Source organism: Acanthaster planci, linkage group LG03 (assembly GCF_054643075.1).
Source record: "Acanthaster planci isolate LZ-2023a linkage group LG03, COTS_SCS, whole genome shotgun sequence".
Classification (NCBI taxonomy): Eukaryota; Metazoa; Echinodermata; class Asteroidea; order Valvatida; family Acanthasteridae; genus Acanthaster; species Acanthaster planci.
In genome coordinates, this window is record NC_141779.1 from 9,273,920 (window position 1) to 9,292,730 (window position 18,811).

General features: G+C 40.5%; 3 protein-coding genes across 3 annotated transcripts in view; all 3 read right to left on the minus strand.

Annotated features, from left to right (window-relative positions):
- The window catches only part of LOC110990437 (uncharacterized), a 108,022-nt gene that overhangs the window by 86,419 nt on the left and 2,792 nt on the right, over nt 1–18,811 (minus strand). The window lies entirely within an intron of this gene.
- On the minus strand, nt 648–2,175 carry LOC110983941 (ovocleidin-17-like). Its single transcript, XM_087135051.1, has one exon. It carries the CDS (start codon nt 2,153–2,155, stop codon nt 1,535–1,537), a length of 621 nt encoding a protein of 206 aa, XP_086991177.1. The 5' UTR covers nt 2,156–2,175; the 3' UTR covers nt 648–1,534.
- On the minus strand, nt 4,160–11,829 carry LOC110980918 (uncharacterized). Its single transcript, XM_087133971.1, has 6 exons — nt 7,752–11,829; nt 6,757–7,241; nt 5,690–6,052; nt 5,167–5,280; nt 4,858–4,959; nt 4,160–4,528 (listed from the first exon to the last, which is right to left on the minus strand). Exons 1-6 carry the CDS (start codon nt 7,834–7,836, stop codon nt 4,160–4,162), a joined length of 1,518 nt encoding a protein of 505 aa, XP_086990097.1. The 5' UTR covers nt 7,837–11,829.

Below are 18,811 nucleotides of genomic sequence, written 5' to 3' on the forward strand. Positions count from 1 at the left end.
TATCTAGTCATTTCCTCCAATTGGAGTCCTAACCAGACTATAAATAAAATATAACGACCAGATATTGCTTCGCTTCACGAGATATTTATTGTTTAATCAAAACACTACATCTATATCTTTCTTCCAGGTTTGGGCAACAGTAGAGCTTGCGGGCGGGGGCAGGATTGGATAGTATATGGGGCTTGCTCCAGACATGACCCACCCACACCCAACCCGCTGTCTCGTTCCCGAGAAACACGCAGGAGTTTCATGAAATGATTTTCAAAAAGACCCTTCTGGGACTATTTCAACGCCGTGCCGCCAAGCTATACACCGACAAACATCCCCCTTGCAGGTCTGTGACCTGGTTTAAAACCCATCCAGGGTCATGCAATAGACTATTAAGTTTTCAGAAGGCCGGGGGCGTACCCGTGCGAGTTGTATTTTTAAGTGGTTCCCATCACCTAACAAAATGATCATGGTTAAGTTAGGTTACCGACTCAGCATGTTAATTTTTTTGGAAGTATTTTTTAGGAAATCTAATCCTAAAATCCTCAGAATTTCCTCGACAAAACAATAGACAAACTTCTGTGATTCCTAGAAAGGGGAAACCATTAAGAATGGGATTGGAAAAGTTAACAGGAAAATGACACTCGAACACCACAATGTGCATTATGGATCATCGACACCCTTTTATTATGTTCAAAAAAAAGTTGCTGCCACATATTTCAGTTAAGAATCAATGAAGACACCCTTACACAGTAATTGACGGAGTTTTGATAAATGTGACCCACTCTGTGAAAATGAGTCAAAGTTGCCAGAGCCACTTTGGAGTAAAAAGTCCTTTAGATTAATTTTGCACAGTGTAAATCAATAGGGACCCACAACATTTTTCACCATGGAATATCCACCCTCATCAGGATGCCAAGCTGAGTGATACATCAAAACAAAAAACTCAGTTTGCTCTTTCCAATACAAATGAAAACTCAAAAAGTGGCTCTAGTGACTTAAGACTCATTTTTACAGAGCGCGTCACAGATAACAATGGATGACGTACATAACTGTTCGAAAGGTTTACGTCAAACTGTTCTCCCGAATGGCAAGTCCAATCTTTTTGGAGAAAAGTTCAACCCAAACACTGCCTCACCGGGTAAAGAAGGACATTTAGAGTCACAAGATTTATAGAGGTTATACGCTGCTGGTTTCTCAGAGGCTGTTCTTTGTTACTTTAATATTGATGCAATGAATGCACAGAAAGTTTTCTCAAGCGTACTACAGTTGCAGAAAGAAATACCATCTAACGTGACGTCATACGCATAATGTCTATTCAAGGAAGTGGCGAAGAATGCTTTCACTCTACTCGCTGGGAGTGTCTATCTTGAACTTGAGGTACCACGCTCAACATCGGTGACGCTGGGGTTGGCGAACCATACTTCATGTCGATTCTCGTACTGTTCGCCTTGGAACCTGTTTGGGGTTACGGATATTTATTTTATTTACGAAGCCCTTGTACTGTTGGAACAGTTTTTAACATTGTTAGAAAGAGCGACGTCCCTTAGACGGGTTCTCCTGGGAAGCCGGCTCCTGGGGTGCTGGGTGGCTGTGGTGGGTTCTGATCAATCTCACAGACGAAGGAGTTAGCCTGTGTACAGGGTGCAAAGGCCCACTGGTTGGTGCCGGTGTCCTTCAACACGCAGTTCCCATTCCGGCTTGCCTCGTCAAAGTTGCTGTAGCCGGCGCTCTGTGGGGTTATGCCACCAGGCCAGGCGAGGGCGCCGGATCCAAGTGGATCGCCCAGAGCGATCCAGACGTTGGGCGGGTCGGGGTTACCCTTCGGGCCCAGGAACCTCTCTAGCCGCCGGTCGACCTCGGCCGAGGGGATCGTCACCAGGGTTGAGCTCGCGCCGGTGGCGGAGGACGAGAACTTGGCGCAGTAGTCGCTCGCATCTTGCCAGGGCAGCGCCTCCTTGAAGAACTGGTAGCATTTTTCGCCGCTGCCGGACCACAGCGGTGGACAGTTACGCAGCTGGGCCGCACTCAGGCTGGCGGCCAGAAGAACCAGCAAGCATGTCGATAAGGCATTCATCTTGAACGCTTGGGTCTGTTTGGGAAACCTGGGTACTGGTCCGTGTCTCAGGCGATCTGCACCTCGTATGCAGACAGACCGGCGCGGCATGCGATAGCTAAAAAACTGATGACCAGAATTCTCTCGAACTTTGCAAATCCCTGTGCCCATGCGTAGCAAAGCTTCCAGTACCGCCCCCTGATTTGAATATTCATCGGTGATGATGACCTAATAATATACATATGCAGTCTTAGAATCTGGTCACATTTGTCGTCTAACTTCACACAACAGGAAAACGGAGACTCAGACATCATCGCAACCAGAACTAATTTTGGATCTACGCAGAATTCTATTGTTGCCCATTAAAAAACGTCCTGTTTGCGCTTCGGAATATCTTATTCCTCTTGTGGGATTGCCGTACAACTTAAGTTGCACTAGAAAGTATTTTAGACAAGGTCTTCGGAACACTCCCGTAACCTTGATTCTTGCTCGATTCTGAATGGGAGTGCCGATTGAAATATGACATTTTACTTATTCGCTAATGAAGAGACTGAGTCTAATATCCGAATGCACTGTTCGTGAGTGAAAAGAAAAGTAGAGGTCGAAGAGATAATCTGCGCAGCCGACGCTGACATCAACTTCGTGATGGTCAAACGATAAAGTATTTCGGACACTTGTGTCACAATGCAAAAGTCATTTCAAGGGGGGGGTTGTGATACAGTGGTGGGGGGGGGCTGTTTGACCACTCAATGTTTTCACCTCAAGGAGTGTACATAAATTTGCCTTCTCTTCGATTTTTTCCTGGTTTTACCTTTGATGGAAAAGAAAGGGGAAAAGCCCTAACTACACTGTAAAACCATGTGTTTAGAATCTAAACACTAATATAAACGCAAAAACGTAACACTTTATAAACACTGTGACATGTTTTTTTAGTAAACTGCGTTTAGTGTTGTAACATTTAACATTTAAACCCATAAATGTTTTCTTGTAAACACAAACATATTCAAAGACTAAACAATTCAACACGTTTATTATTTTCAAGAACACGTGAATGTTTATTTCATAAACTCACTGTGTTTACGTTGTAAACATTTCGACATGTTTATGAATTATTAATTTGTTCCATATTTAAACGTTAATGGCATTTAGCAAGTGTTTAACAAGTATTTAGATGTTTACCTATACACACTCCGACATGTTTACAACCTGTAACACTTTTTAAACACTGTGACGTGTTTATAATCTTATAGGTGTTTATGTGCTTACTGAAAATAATACGTATTTATTCTTTAAACACTCTCAGTTTAGCTATAAAACGCTAAAACATTTCCAATTTACCGAATTGTTCCATTAAATCTAAACATAATGAGTGTTTAGACAGCTTTCATAAGTAGTTAGATGTTGACATGCTAAGGTTTGTAACACTTTTAAACATTGACTTGTTTACAGCTCCTAAAAAGTGTTAAATATTAACCTTCAATAATCTGTAACAACAGTAGACCTTAATAGTGGCAGGCATAGACACATTGAAATGGAAATCCTTTTCAAGAAATAAAAGCAGGCCATTTTCCTCTTTGCCTCCTCTTAGTTCGATTAAAATGGAAGAAAACCAAGATGACGTCAACCACAATGTCTGATCGGTCTACGATATAACTTTAAATACTGGCGATTAATTATTGAAACTGCATAACAAACATTGAACACTAGGGACACTAAAAAGCACCCACGAGAATGGAATCTTTTGGACCTTCTTCGTTGATGTCATTTTTGTAGGTTGTTTTTGCCTTTTTACATTTTCCAGCAGTATAAAATCAAAGCAAAAGCAAAATTACCTTTATTAAGGTCAAAAACGATTTACAGAGTAGTGTCTGTTTGAAATAGCATCATAATTATCTACATCCAGAGCAAACAAGAAACTGCATCCACTAAACTACAGCTGCTCGGTACCCAGCCAATCATTCTTTTTAGATTCAGTGACCTACCTCAAACCCAATTTTTGTTTTTCTTTACATCAAAATGTGTATGAAAGAGAACAATTTAATTAACCTTTTAGAATGCATACAATAAAGAATTTAGTATGCCATGTTATGAACCATTATATGGACTCAGTTCTCGCTACTGCCCATTATATGGACTGTTCTCGCTACTGCACCGTTTCTGTGCCATTTTTTTGACAAGCGAGTTATTAAACGTGCGGTATTTGGCACTTTTTTTGCCTTCGAAAGGAAGTCCTCCAACAACATGAGTCTGAAGGATTCCAAGGATCTGAGAGTATATTTTGGGGTAGTCAAGGTTGAAAACATAATATACTCCCAACAAAGTGATCACTGCATTTGCCACCATACTGCCCTTGCAAGATATGTGGACCCCATCGCCAACAATGAAGATTGCAGTTATCTTGTCATCCCTCTTGATTATTACCAGCTTTGGCGGATCCTTGTCCCCAGTTTTCAGGGCCACTTCAACCTCGTTGTCTGGAATGTCCTGAGAAATATATAACAATGATATATAACGGTTACCTTGTTGTAAACATGTGTTCTCCATGTATCAAAACAACAATGTAAACATTGATCTAATTATTGACAAAAAGATGAGTCAGGCAAATGGGTCCTTGAGCTGAGCCATTACATCTTGATCGAGTCAAAGCTACGGCAGTGATGGAGTCTAAGGTTAATCCTTTAGCATTGACAAGAGTCTGCTTGATGCAATCGAGTCAACTCGAGTCGCAGTCAATGACTACAGTCACTAAAGCACAGCTGAAGTGGTGATATGTATGGGAAAGTGTGGGCCTAGAGATGTAACAGTTTTATTACCTCTATGATGGTGATGACTCTCTTTGTTTTGACACCCTTCCCTTTGTCAAAGGCTGTTGCCTTCTCTACCTGTTCGATGATCTTAACCATTCTCTCAGGTTCCTGAAGTTAACAGATTTAAAGGGGTGAAAAATGGTCAATATAAAAACGAATGTGGTCCTGTATGTACAAATTGGAAATATTCTTTGGCTCTCCTAGGACATCTCAAGCAGTAATATGGGGGGGGGTCCCACTTGGGTGTCCTAAGTCTGCTTCCCCATTTCTAAATGAATTTACGATGAGCACAAAGATATAGAACAAAAAAATTACCTCTGTTGGCGGCAAACGCAAGGCCTCCTCGACGGCAGCCATAAACATCTTGGTGTTGTCCTGAAGTTTGCCGAACTGCTTCTCCCCAATAATCCTCTGAAACTCAAGAATAATCTGTTGATAAATCATAAAAGGTAACAAAACAAGGAATATGAGTAGTGGTACAAGCAAACTCCAGTTACAATTTGTCATTAAACACAACCGGTCTGAACAAGTGAAAGATTGTATGAAGCGTAGCATTTTTGTCTAACTTGAGAAAATCGTCTGGTTTGAACAAATTTATATACCTTGTGAAACACTGTTTTGGGGAAAATATTTTGGAAAATTACAAAAAAAAAAAATGATTTCCTCCTTCAACAAGCTGCAAATACGTATAGTTTGAGTGTCTGACTATACCTGATTTTCCATTGCAGGATTGACATCCGGGGTCATGGCAACAGACTTTGAAGGTCAAGGATCACACATTTACACCATGAATTAATTGGGTTTTGAATTTTAGTAATATATGTTAAATCGTACTTACCATCTGTCCATCTTCATAGCATGGGATCTTTTCCAAAATTGGCTTAATCTTTGAGTCTGGAAGCCCTTTGATCCACTGCTGGTTGGACTTGAAACATTCTGAGAGCAGAAGATTTAGATGAGCATCATTCTTCCTCTGCCCCTTGGCCCACTCGACTTGAATTTCAGAAAGGTGTTTCTCGTACTCTTCCGATGTTAAATCTGAAGATCCATCTGAAGTGCAGGATATATGGACTACTCGAGGTTTCTTGGTAGTAGGGGCACAGTTGTCAGTTCCACCACCTCTGTTCTCGGTTGGAGTCCTCTTCCTGTCTGTCCATCGAATGTGCCTTATTCTTTGGGAGAGGCACTTTGTGAAAAAGGACTGTATAAAATTGAAAATACAAACAAAAAGAGAAACCGAAATATATGTGAGAGTGTAACATACACCAAGGATAAAAGAATTTAAATGCTTCCATGCAACCCATCTGTCAGCAACATTTTGAAGTGAATTACATAACAAACACATTTTCACAAGGGTAAATACAGGATGTTTCAAAAGGGGGGGGGGAATTTTCCAAGCAGCGAATTGTAAAGGCAAGTTGTTGCGCCCACACTTAGAGCGTGTCTGCCCACCCTGCTAGCGGGGTCTGGGTGTGTTTTTGTGTAAGCTACAGTAAATTTGATCCAAAATTGTGCAACAAACATATTTTTATCATACGTTTATTTTTTTTCTGGAGGAAACCCCCCCCATGTCTGCCCGTTTCAAACAGACTACTTAGTATGTCAAATCAGGATCCTACAATTTGCGTTTGTACAAAGTGACAAAAAGAATTAATGTTGATTAATGACTGAAACTCCAACCATGTACATGTGATGCTGATACTTCACTCTTGGAGGGGCAAGGCAATCTTCCAAAAGCAAAGGGGCACTTGTAATATGAAATCCAATTGTTTATGGGAACATGATTTCCAAGGACATTTCAGCAAAGACCATGGGCATCGGAGACAATATGCCTTTGTTGCCTCCGTGAAGAATCAGGCCTGCACTTTCACTGATTGCAAATAACTAACATTAATCAGTTCATACCCATTCATGCTCTCCTTCCCGCTGTATGGATGGATAGGTGCAGAACATTTTACGACCAATGGCACAATATTCAGAAGTACTACTCAGCTGTGGATGTTTGCCAATGTAGTAGTTAGCTGCCTCACTTATCAGTTCTCTCCACACCATGTGCTCCTTCCCTGACCGTAGATGCTCCAACACCCGTGGGCTAAACACCGGTAGAGATGAAAACTCGGTTACTCGATGACTAGAAGACACTTGAGCTTCAGGTGAACACTGTGACTGTGGGGTTGGAGGAGTTGCGTCATCCACAGCTGGCTCTGGTATCTTGTTTTGAGGTGATGTGCTTGAGGCAGGTTTCCAGCTCTCACCATTGTTCAGTAGCATGAACGTTGTTCCACCTCCCAGCTCCTGTAAGACCTCGTCGTCTTCAATTTCTGTGCCATCATCTTCAGTCACAATTCGGTGCGAGTCAAACTCATTGCCAAGGTTGAACTTAGCTTTGACTGTGAGGATTACAAGAACAAATTACAATGAAAAGAGAAAAATTACGAGTCTCGCTGTTTTTAAGGTCATCTAAAAATGTCAAGGTCAAGAAATAAGCATAATATGCTTTTTTCTTTTCTTTGACATTGTTAAGACCCAACAATCACTATAACCATATTTGTTATTGGGCCGAATGAAAACCTGTAGAAGGCATTAGACAGGTCTTTAATGTTTTTTTTTTCTGGCTCGGATAACAGGATGAGCTCATAGGTTGGCCTTCACACATGTTGAATCAAATAAATTTAGCCAATCAGAGCAGTTGTGCTTTCTCTTGCCACACTGCTTCACCAATCCTATACTATATCTTGATTAGTTCATATCAATATGAGGTTTGGACACAAATAACATGCATTTTGTCTTTCTAGCACGGGAGTTGGTCCCTTTGATCTAATACTTTGTTGCTTTTTCGAGTTTTATTCTAATTATTATTCAACAAATTACACATGACACTCAGATAAACTAGTACATACCTTTCACGATCATCTCTTCAATGCTGATGGCTACGACACTTTTGCGCACATTTCTGTCACAGTTCCAAATTTTATACACTGGCATGATCTCTCAAAATGTTTAACTGTGTCAACAAGTGTAAAGGCTGGATACTGCAGATAATTTACAGAACGCAAAATAGATAAACCTCATGATTTCAAACAAACGGCAAAAATGTAATCAAAAGTGCATGCAATTAATGTATGACTTAATAAATAATAAAGTGTGTATGCATTTGGAGAGATAGCCACTGATTGCAACACAAGTGTGCCCAATCCTAACCCTAACCAAATTTCATAAAGCTGCTCAGTTGAAATAACTACTCAACAAATTTACTTGCTGAGTACAATTGAGGAGGAGACCAGTCACATTTATCATATGGCACTCTGGCTGGTAAGCCATACTCAGTTTATGTACAACCATTTAAAAACAAATTTAACTGACTGTACACCATTAGTCCTAGTCAGTAAAAATGGAAAATGCATAAAGCATTTCAGCTATAAGAAGCACCCTCTGTTGGTCACCATTAGTATAATTGATGGAATTGATCTACAGAAAATCAAATCCATTGGTATTCAAATAGGGTCTGTCCAACACTGGGTACAGAAATGTCACATGTGAGAGCAGCACTGCATAAATCATTATTAAAAGAAAGTATTTGTGTACAGTCGTTACTAATTTTGCACATCCCTTTAAAAGTTATATTAGCAGAAATTCTGACAGAATTGTAAAAAGAATAGTGTACTGTTAATTAACATAAAGGCACTCTCGGTTAATGTACAACCATTTAAAAACTAATTCAACAAACTGTACACTATCAGTCCTAGTAAGTAAAAATGGAAAACGCAAAAACATTTCAGAATTCTTGTGGTTGGATCCTTATCTGTGCAGTCAAAATAGTTCATATGTGTGTGAGTATTTATTGATTACGCAATTCTTTCCTGCATACTTGTACACACTTAGTGGCCACTTTGAAAACAGCTGTGAAAAATGAACACACAAATATTCATGTTTTGACTCCAGAACGTAAGACAAAACATGAAAATTAAAGTACTGCGTTTCCATGCACTCAACGATGAAAAATTTTTCATCGTTGATGACAACAGCGGCCTCCAAAATTCCGAATTGTGGCAAGTCATCTTTATAGTCAAGAACCAGACAGCAGCCTGGTCTGTATTCATGCCCATGGATGGTTAAACTAGATGTCTTGTAAGCATGCACTCCATTCTCAGCTTGATGATCAACACCAAAATACGCACCAATACTACCAACTGCATCTGGATATTCGTCATGTAAGTTAACAGACTTTCCCTCTCGAACAGTGTCACCAGAATACAGAAATGTTTGTGTCTTTTGACCGTGTGAACCCAACTGCTTGTAGCACATGTACTTCTGATGTTTCAGGCAGATGCTCAATGGAAGGTTTTTGAAACATCTCCACTTTTTAGTTTTGAAGAAACCATGTTTTGCCTCGAAACGCATACACCAATGGTGTCTTAATGGGCCATAATTAATCATCTGCCTTGGTAGGTGGATGCAATAATGCATCTTTGGCGTAACCTTCCCCTTTGGATAGAGAGCAGTGAAGGTTGTATGATGTTCATATACAAGCTGAGCAAGTACAGAAGCTGTCATGTGGCTGCAGCAAGGACTTGTTGATATGAGCGTAATTTGCACAAGCCGCAGAAAGTTTACCCATTTTGGTTCTCCCTGAGGTACCTTTTGACTTATAATGTACGGCAATGTGCAAATTAGGGTCATAGTAGCAGCAGATGTTTGTTTTAGTTTTCCATCTCCCACAATATGAGTCTTATCCAGGATTTCAGGCTTTGCTCCCAGATGGAGGTACGAATATGAAAAGGATGTTATTCTTGCATTAAGCCACTCCAAGGTGAAGTACTTTGAAACCACAATATAGTCACAGAGCATGTATTTCAATTCGTGTGGTATTAAACCTTCCAAAAATACATGCATAGGGTCTTGAACTAAACCACTGCAGATACTGAAATCATGGATACTCTGGAGACAGCTTGCCGAATTTATGCCCCATTGTTTACTCCAGTATATCTTTGCAGCTTTAGACAAGCCATCAAGAGAAAGGCATCTTCTTCTGTGCTCTCCTTCTTCTCGCATAACAAACTCTTGTTCAACAAACTTTCGTTTCATATCAGACTGAGAAGCTTGACAACACCTGCAACCATGCAATGCAAAAGAAACACCCTCCTTGAAGCCCCCAAGCCACTGTGCTGCTGGTGTGTCACAAGGTACAATGACAAGTTTGCCTTCAAGATGCATGTTTACACCATTCACCTTAAGCTCAAGACCACCTGAACTAAGTTTATTTATGCAACTTACAAAGTCTTCTAGGAGAGCACCAGATCCATACTTTCTAATGTCCTTACTTCTGGCAACACCTAAAAGTTGTATAGTCTGTAGCTGTGACCTGTATTCAGGTGGGATGTTTGCTAATGTGTAATAGAACATAGTCAGTTTGTGCTTCTTGGTGTGAGACCCAATCGGGTTGACTATCTCAATATCATCGGTGTTAAGAATTACCTGAAGAGCTTGGGGGTTCCTTGTGAATAATGGGTCTGATCTAATGCATTCACCATCAGAAATATCGTACATGTAGTGTGAAGGATCACGTGGGTTACTAATATACTTCCACACATCTGGCATTAGCACTAAGTTTGTTAAACTTTCTGTGAATGGAATGCAATAACCAACAATATCCTTCTTCTGTAGAACACCCTTGACTGTTACAAACTTTTCTCCAAGTTTTACTGCTTTTGGTGGAACATAAAAGTATATCTGTTCATACAATTTGTCTCGTTTCTTCCTTGTGCATATCTCATCAAGCAAGTGCTTGACTGAAATTTCAGTCATAAATCCACATGGGATACATTGTTCTTGGAGTTTTTCACGAATCTTGGTCTTGAACAAAGAGACATGTTGCTCAATCAAGGAGGAAACAGATTCAATCACTCTGTCAACAGAAGAGTGTGTCAAGTTATGGGAACATTCCAAGGCGAGGCTAAACGATGCATTACAATTTCTGGTCATTTGTAATTCAGACATTTGTGAAACCTCAGCATCATTGTCATCATCTTGCTCAGGCACATCAGCATAATTAGCCATATCTCCGTCAGCAGCATTATTCACATTTTGAATGGAATGTTTACGACTCATATGAGCTTTAAAGGCTCCCCAGCTCCTACTGGAATATGAACAGTTCCCAAAACTGCAGAAACAAACAAAATTAGCATCATGGCGATGCAACCTAACCACATGCGAGGTAAATTTCTCGTATGAATTACTTATGAAGCAACACAATGAACATTTAAACTGATCATTGTCGTCCATCATTGGCCTACCCAGTACTACGTCTGGCCGTGGTAACGTCACCAAATAAGGCAAAAAAAGATAAATAAATAAATAAATAAATATGGCCCTACAAGAACAACACTATTCGACCACTAGAAATAGAGACAGGCTAGCCTAGTTCAACATTGGGAAAGATGGCATTAAAATTCTCTAATCCTGTATAACATTACTGCACTTTGCACTGTGTACATACTGTACATGACCAGCAGATGACCCAGTTCAGCTGTCTGTTAGGGCCTAATTTCTGTAACAATGAACTAGGCCTAGGCCTCTAACCTAGGCAGAACAGGTAGGCCCTAAGAGGTCTAACGTTATGCGTACAAATTGTAGAAGAAGCCTATAGCCTAAGCTATACAGGTCTAACGTTAGTCTATCTAAGATTGCACAATCAAAGGTTTATCATTAACGTAGCCTACAAGTACAATTATGCGAGAACTCCTGTCCTATGCCTACACACGCATGTAGGCCCGTGCTACTCTAAGGCAATGCATACACACTCTACGCCCTATGCTTGCTTAATTACCGAAGCGTGAGAAGGGGAACTTGAAATCTGAACTCAAAATATCTCAGTAGTTTGGCTTATATAGCGCTGAGGCCGCTAAACCAAAAAGGAGTTCTGAAAGTATCTGCAATATACACAAGCCAGGTGAGTGGACGAATTTTATCCAATTGGGCCAGGACAGAGATGCACAATACCTGCTATAAATCTGCACAGATGGAAGCTGCTTGTGTGATGTGTATCGTGTTGATTTGTCGCGTGAGCTGCTAGTGTAGATCGACCACGCAATATGGATGTGCGTCCATACATGTGTATTCACCCATAAGTATACATGTACATGTACAATGCGCCACAGTGATGTTGTTCGCACGCGCTGCCTCAGCTCCACAGCCAATCACGTATCAGAAGGCTAGCGCGTGCGCTTAATTTATGCAAAATAATTGATACTTTTTGGCGGGCGAATAGCACAGGAACTTTCTGGAAATTATTAGAAAAGAGTACAGCGTTAGCGTCGCCGTTTAAATGCCGTGTTTAGCATTTCGTACTTTTAGTAAACACGACATTTGTATACTTTAAACACAGGTCATTCACCCATTACTGAACACTTAACTTTCCAATCTTTCATCTTGGCTTATTAAGGTGTACTCAGGCAGCCTAAACGGGATTTTCAGCAGCCTTGAAAACGTGTTATTGTAATGAGAAGAATAAGCATGAGATGCATTTCAAACGATGTTCAAAAGTTTTGAATACGTAATGAGGCGTATGTTAGACACGTTTAATATCTAAACCGACAAGCGTTAAAACAATACAAACATGTCGAACAAAGCAAGCCAAATATTTGTCAGATCTAAAATGTTTAGTTACAACTTAAATACAGTGTGCTAATATCAGCCTTCTATGGAATGGCAGGGGCGGTTAGGGGCGATGGTTGCACCGCAAGATGGTATTAAACCTCGCCTTGTTTTAAACATTTGCATTCGCTATAATGAACTTTTAACATTGAACGCATGTTTCAATGGATTGATTTCCGTTAACAAACTTTGTCAGCTCCTTCATTAAACCCGCGGATTATGTGTTCATAATAATGCAGCAATTGAATACGGTGTGTGTATCTTGGCCATGATTATTCACAACATTCACGATGTTAAACGCAACGGGTTATAATGCTTATTATCATGTGATTATTAAAACACAGAGCATACGTTCACCGGCTAGAATAATTAGGTTAAAAACGTGTCATGTTTTTATCATGTTTAGCAACTAAACATATTGTGTTTATAATACGACATGCTCAACAGTCCATCTTGGGGTCACTGTATAAACACTTGGTGTTTAACTCACGGTTTGTATTTTTGTACCTTTGTGTTTAAATTAGAACGTGTTTACAATTACTAGCGTATATGTTTAGATTAAAAACATGTCCAGTGTTTATCATGTGTATCAACTGTAAACATCATGTTTAAGATATGCAATGCTGACCAATTTGCATCGTTTCGTTAAAGGATTTGGCGTTGCTTAAACACTTAGTGTTTAGAAGATAAACGCATCATTGGTAATAAAGTGTTACGTGTTTAAATGAAAACATGTCATGTGTTTACTTACATACAAGTGTTTACATTATAAACGCGTCAAGTGTTCAAAGTTTTACAGTGTACCATTAAGTATATTTTCCAGGGATCTGAGTTTTTCCCTGTACTGACACTACTGAGTTCTCCCTGTCTATTTTACAACGGTCATTTTTGTCAAGTCAAATACACATTAACCATTTCTCAAGTGCTGGATCCCCATATCGATTAGTCGATGAACTCTGAATATTCAATCTCGAGGCATATTCATTAATATAGCTTGCAAAAAAGGCGCAATCTAAAGAAAAGTACAACCAAATCAATCTGGGTGGTTGAAAGCGTAAAGACTCTACAATGACATTGTGAGTTCCATTTTATATTTAAAGGGAAAAACCGAGCACAATGCCTATGACTGTATCCGACCCGTAAAGTACAAAGCATTCAAATGGCACATAGTCTGTAAGTCGTAATTATTTTTAAGATTTTTTAAGAATTTGTTTTCAATCTAAGTTACGCTGTTTAGAATTTGGACAAGCATGAGATGCTGATTCCAAATTGTACCTCATCAGCGATGTCAGTTACGTTCTAAAAACCACTTTTTAAAGCCGTGTATCGGTAATCGATAGACCTAGGTCATAGAAAACGCATCCAACATCTCCCATGTTAATATTCGTTGCAAAGACGTTAGCCCTACACGCAAAATGATTTTGAATGATAGAACATCGAGCCCTTACTTTCACTCTTTCGGACTTCAAGGGATCAGTTTGGAGGATTGTTGAAGTAAGAGAAAAGGAAGAGAAACGAGATAGATAGGTCCACGTTGGTTGGTTGCCTGGTGGGTTGGTTGAAGAAAAGAAAGCAAAATTACAATGCAAACTCTCAGGACAATTTTTTTGGGTTTGAGTCCCATCCGAGTAAGTTTGTAAATATTTTAGAAGGTCTCGGACAAGCACCGAGCACACAGTATTTATGATACGTGAGTGTAAGGGCTAAGTGGTGTTGAAACGTGCAGAAAGACTATACAGAACTTGTAAAGGCTATGAGATGCAAGCCACCCTGACCCACTTAGGATCACTTTAAGCAACGGGAACATCACTGAAACCCTTCGCACAAAATTGCCACTGGTTTCGCACCAGGAATGACTCATGATTAAACACGCTCCAGCAAATGTGTTCAGAGATCTCTAGAGCTGGAGAACATCAGCGAACCCATGTAACGAGAAATGTTGAAGATTGAGCTCAAAAACCCGAAACAAGCAAGACTTCAGAAAACATGGCTTGTATCCTGGGAATTTGGGAGCTTATTTTTTTTTGAGAAGTGCAAATTTAGTTTCCAAAAAAAAAAAAAAAAGATCCGTGAAAAGTAATCTGTATAACCTAGTGTCCATTGCCCACTATACACTTCCTAAGTTCTTTAATTGTAAATGCATGTGCAATCAGATGAAATGTTTCATTAAATTTTATGCAGAAAACTTCGATAGTCACCTTGCGAGTTTGGGGTGGAATAATTATTTTTGGAAGGAGCGTTAATTTCAAAGGTCTTTTGTTCTATTCACCGACTGGCCATCAACTCGTCGTATATCATCCCGGGTCCCAAGTGCGCACCATCTACTTACACAAAACAGTCACGCCCGTGACAAATCCAGCCCGTCGACTGTAAGCTTCCAGACCGTACACATATTGCCCTCATTTCCGTCCATCTTCTTACTAGATCTGCCACTCTGCTTTGGAAGAGGTTTATAGCTTCGTATTTCAAGCAATGGACTGATTAGCGCACGAACCTATCATGCTTCCGCGCCGACGATATAAACCTTACTGCTTTACTCCAAACTGTATCCAAACTACTTACAAAACAAAATGCACCTAACATTATGTTGTAGGCATCGAATTCAAGTGGGCTGTCCCATGAGGTTTCAGGCTAGAATGCTGTAAAATTGTCTTCCATCAGAGCACTTCGTGGCATGTAGACAATGAGTTTTAATTTGCTATGTGTTTTGAACACCTGGGAAACTTGTATCTTTTCTGTTGTTTTTGAAGCGAGGGTACATGTACTGTCTACAGCAGCCTTTGCAGCTGGTTTACAAGCCAAGCGTTAAGAAGCGCCCTCTGATACCACGACAGCGGCAGTGCACTAGGGCTGGAGATACCGGATTCGGTTAACAGTTGATCCCGAGAGTGCGTTCACGGTTATTTTCCTCAGAAATCAGAGCCAATGCAAAGATGAGCAACAAAAGCGGAGAAAGAAGGAGGGCCGTCAATAGTAAGATAAGCTTCAAAAGAGGGCACTGAAAGGAAATGATTGTGGCTAGAACATACAGTGGATTTCCATCATCATGATCAGGGTGATGATCATGAATGCGGATGCAGTGTCGGCCTACTGCATGACCGTCACCATGCATGATGACGAGGCTGAACATGTACGTGTACGTTGTAGCGTACATATACATGTACATGTACATCATAGGCCTAATACTGGCCTGCGTTAATACTGATGTATGTAGGCCGAGGCCTATTTTTCATTCCCTCATGATCTGATCATGTGCCATGCCAGCCGAAATTATGTTGTAGTAACTGGTATTGCCATGATTAGTTGAGGTGATTCTACCACCTCGACTAATCACGGCAAAGCAAACTGGTAGGTCTAGGCCTCGTACATAGGACTGGCACTGAACGCAATGGCATGGTACCAGTCTGCTTGGCCTATCATCATGACCTGTCCATGTTGCAAATACTGAGAGTGCCAAAACCTCTATGCTAGCCCACTGACAATGGTTACACAACAAAGGTTGAACAACCTGACAACTTGGCAAGAATGTGATTTTCAGTTCCGCAATCAAAATTTAGGATGTATCATGTTTATTTCAGTAATAGATGCAAAAATCACAGTACTGATTGCCAGCCATCTTTGATCATATCCCAGTATCCTCTGCACTATATGCATATCCAGTCGAATCGATATCATGAGCTATATATGCAATCACACATATGAAGCCAAACCACTATTCACAACCATGCACAATGCATGACATCTAGATGCTCAACCAACCATAAAAACTAAGGTAGCAACGGTGAATTCAACCTTTTGGTCTCGGTTTTGTAAACAAACAAAAAGATGACTCACTTTGGGACCAAAATGATTCCACACTGCGATAAATAAAAAAGCTGGCTTAGTAGAGTGAAATTAGAGCTTGCCTTAAATCAGCAGTTAAGAATTTTTTTAAGTTTCATGTGGTAAAGTAGACTTTAGGAGTTTAAAGTAATTAGAACCTCCAGGCTGTAACAATGAGCAGCACACAAGTCGAACCAAAGACAGTCAAGTTGTTCATCACCAGCGTTTCTCAGAACTCCCTTGCCTTTTGACAATTCACAAAAGTTGTACATTTGGCAGAACTGCAGACTTTCCACAGTTAACCGAAGCATTTGTTTATAACCATGTCACTTCATCTGCATTTGTCATTTCTTGGAATAATAAAGATTTTCTGCACACACACCTGAGTTACAAAAGGACTTGGGTCTGTAGTGGTCTCGTTGAAAGTCAATATATACGTTTGGGACTTTTCATTTCACTGATCATACAGTGGGACATCTGAGAAGCAAAAGCTTGTCAAACTTAACTTAGTGTTGTATATACATTTACTTCCTATTCAAGGCAAAGGTAAACCCAAAACACCTTCCCAAAACCAGAAAATAGAGAAACAAAACCGCTCCTAGCCTCCCAAGCAACAAATATTGAAGTTCTTGACTTCTGAATGTATATACATGTTCACACGAAGGGTTGGGGTTACATAAAGTCGACATAGTTCACGTTACATAAAGTCGGCAGGGTTGGGGCCCAACATGAACTCTGTCAACTTGTGTAGCATCAACCCTGCAGATTTATGGAACAATGAACCAGCAAATTTCAATGGAAGGGGAGGGGCTAAACTCAGTTCTTGACTTCTGAAAACATGTACATGATCACATAAAGGCCAAGTTTCTAAGTAAAGAAAGATTGGGTATTGGTCCTGTAACCAGCTGGTGGCATGAGCAATAATGACATTTTCTTGAGTGTTCTCCAGTCACCAAGCCACGTTTCTGTCATTTCTACCCTGCCAATTTTATATAACATCACCACTGCCGACTTTATGTAACATGAACTCTGCCAACTTTATGGAACATGAACTTTGCCAACTTTGTGTAATCCCAACCCTGCCGACTTTATGTAACATGAACTCTGCCAACTTTGTGTAGCATCAACCCTGCAGATTTATGGAACAATGAACCTGCAAGTTTCAATCGAGGGGGGGAGTTAAACTCACTTGGATGATTCAGAGACTTGAAGCTGAGGTCTTGGCACCAAGATTACCATGACTACCGACGTTGTGCTTGCATCTGCTAAATGAAACAAGGCTGCTTTCGCTTTGACCTGCAGTTAATGGTCAGCTATAGAATTCTATTTCACGAAGAGCTATAAGAGCACTATGGTAAAGAAAAAAAGTTGGTTTACACCACAAAACAACAAAAAACCATACAACGCAGCTTGTCTGTTCTTTGAAAGCCCCTCAGACAGGAATGGGGATCCTGCAAACATTTGGTTAGCAGGATGAGTTGGGTTGGCGTGGGGGGGTCCGGTTGGCGAGATGGTTCTTTCCTCGCCTTCCACCTCGGCGGTCCGGGTTCGATTCCCGACTCAGTCATATGTGGATTGGGTTTTCAGTCCCTACCTGATTCCGTGGGTTTTACCTAGAATATTCCTCTGGGGTTTTCCTCCCACCTCTAAAACTGAGACTACTTCTCATTGTGACCTCATTACAGGTTTCTTCAGCCTTGCGGACTACAGTGCCTAGGGCACTTTTTAGGAATCCTTGGTGTCATTACCAGAAATGATTAATAATAATATCAGTGTCCGTGGTGTTTCATTGTGCCTCAACAAATACAAAACAAAGAGAAATCAGATGGGTTTGGTCTTAGCAGTGGCCATGCATTCTCCTACCAGAAGTGTTCATGTTACAGTGAATCCTGGTATCTCGAGATTGGTCACCGGGACTTGGAATATCACCTTGCTTTGGCAGTTCAGAAGTTTTGTTACAACATCAGCAGTGCTCCTGTACATTCCGCCTTGCACTCTGAAAGCTTTAGATCATGGTTCCATGGTATTTAGGGCAAAAGGGTGACTTCTTGGGAACCACATTTTCAACGTTAGGGCCAGCTTGCTGAAATATCATTCAGCAGTCTTTCTTTGCAGTCAAGTTGTTTTCCTGTTTGCCGGGATAGAGTTCATTTGAACAATAGCGTGGGTCCAAGTTCCATGTGTACATGACTAAATCCATGGATCAGGATAGGAAACGACCTACAATGTTTTGTGTGTCCATAGCTGTGCCGTATTTACTTCACACAAAAATCTGTGAAATGCATTTGCCCTTCTTGGCACCCTGTAAGGGCACTGAGGAACAACTGAAGGCAAGTCCAAGCTTTACTTCTCAGATTGGTCAAAAGAGGGCGCTGTTACAACAACACAGCACATGGAACTACTCTTGGACGGAGCAAGCTACATGTATGTCACTGAAATGCTGGTATTTGCAGTCAGTCTGGCTGTTCATATCTGACTAAATTAC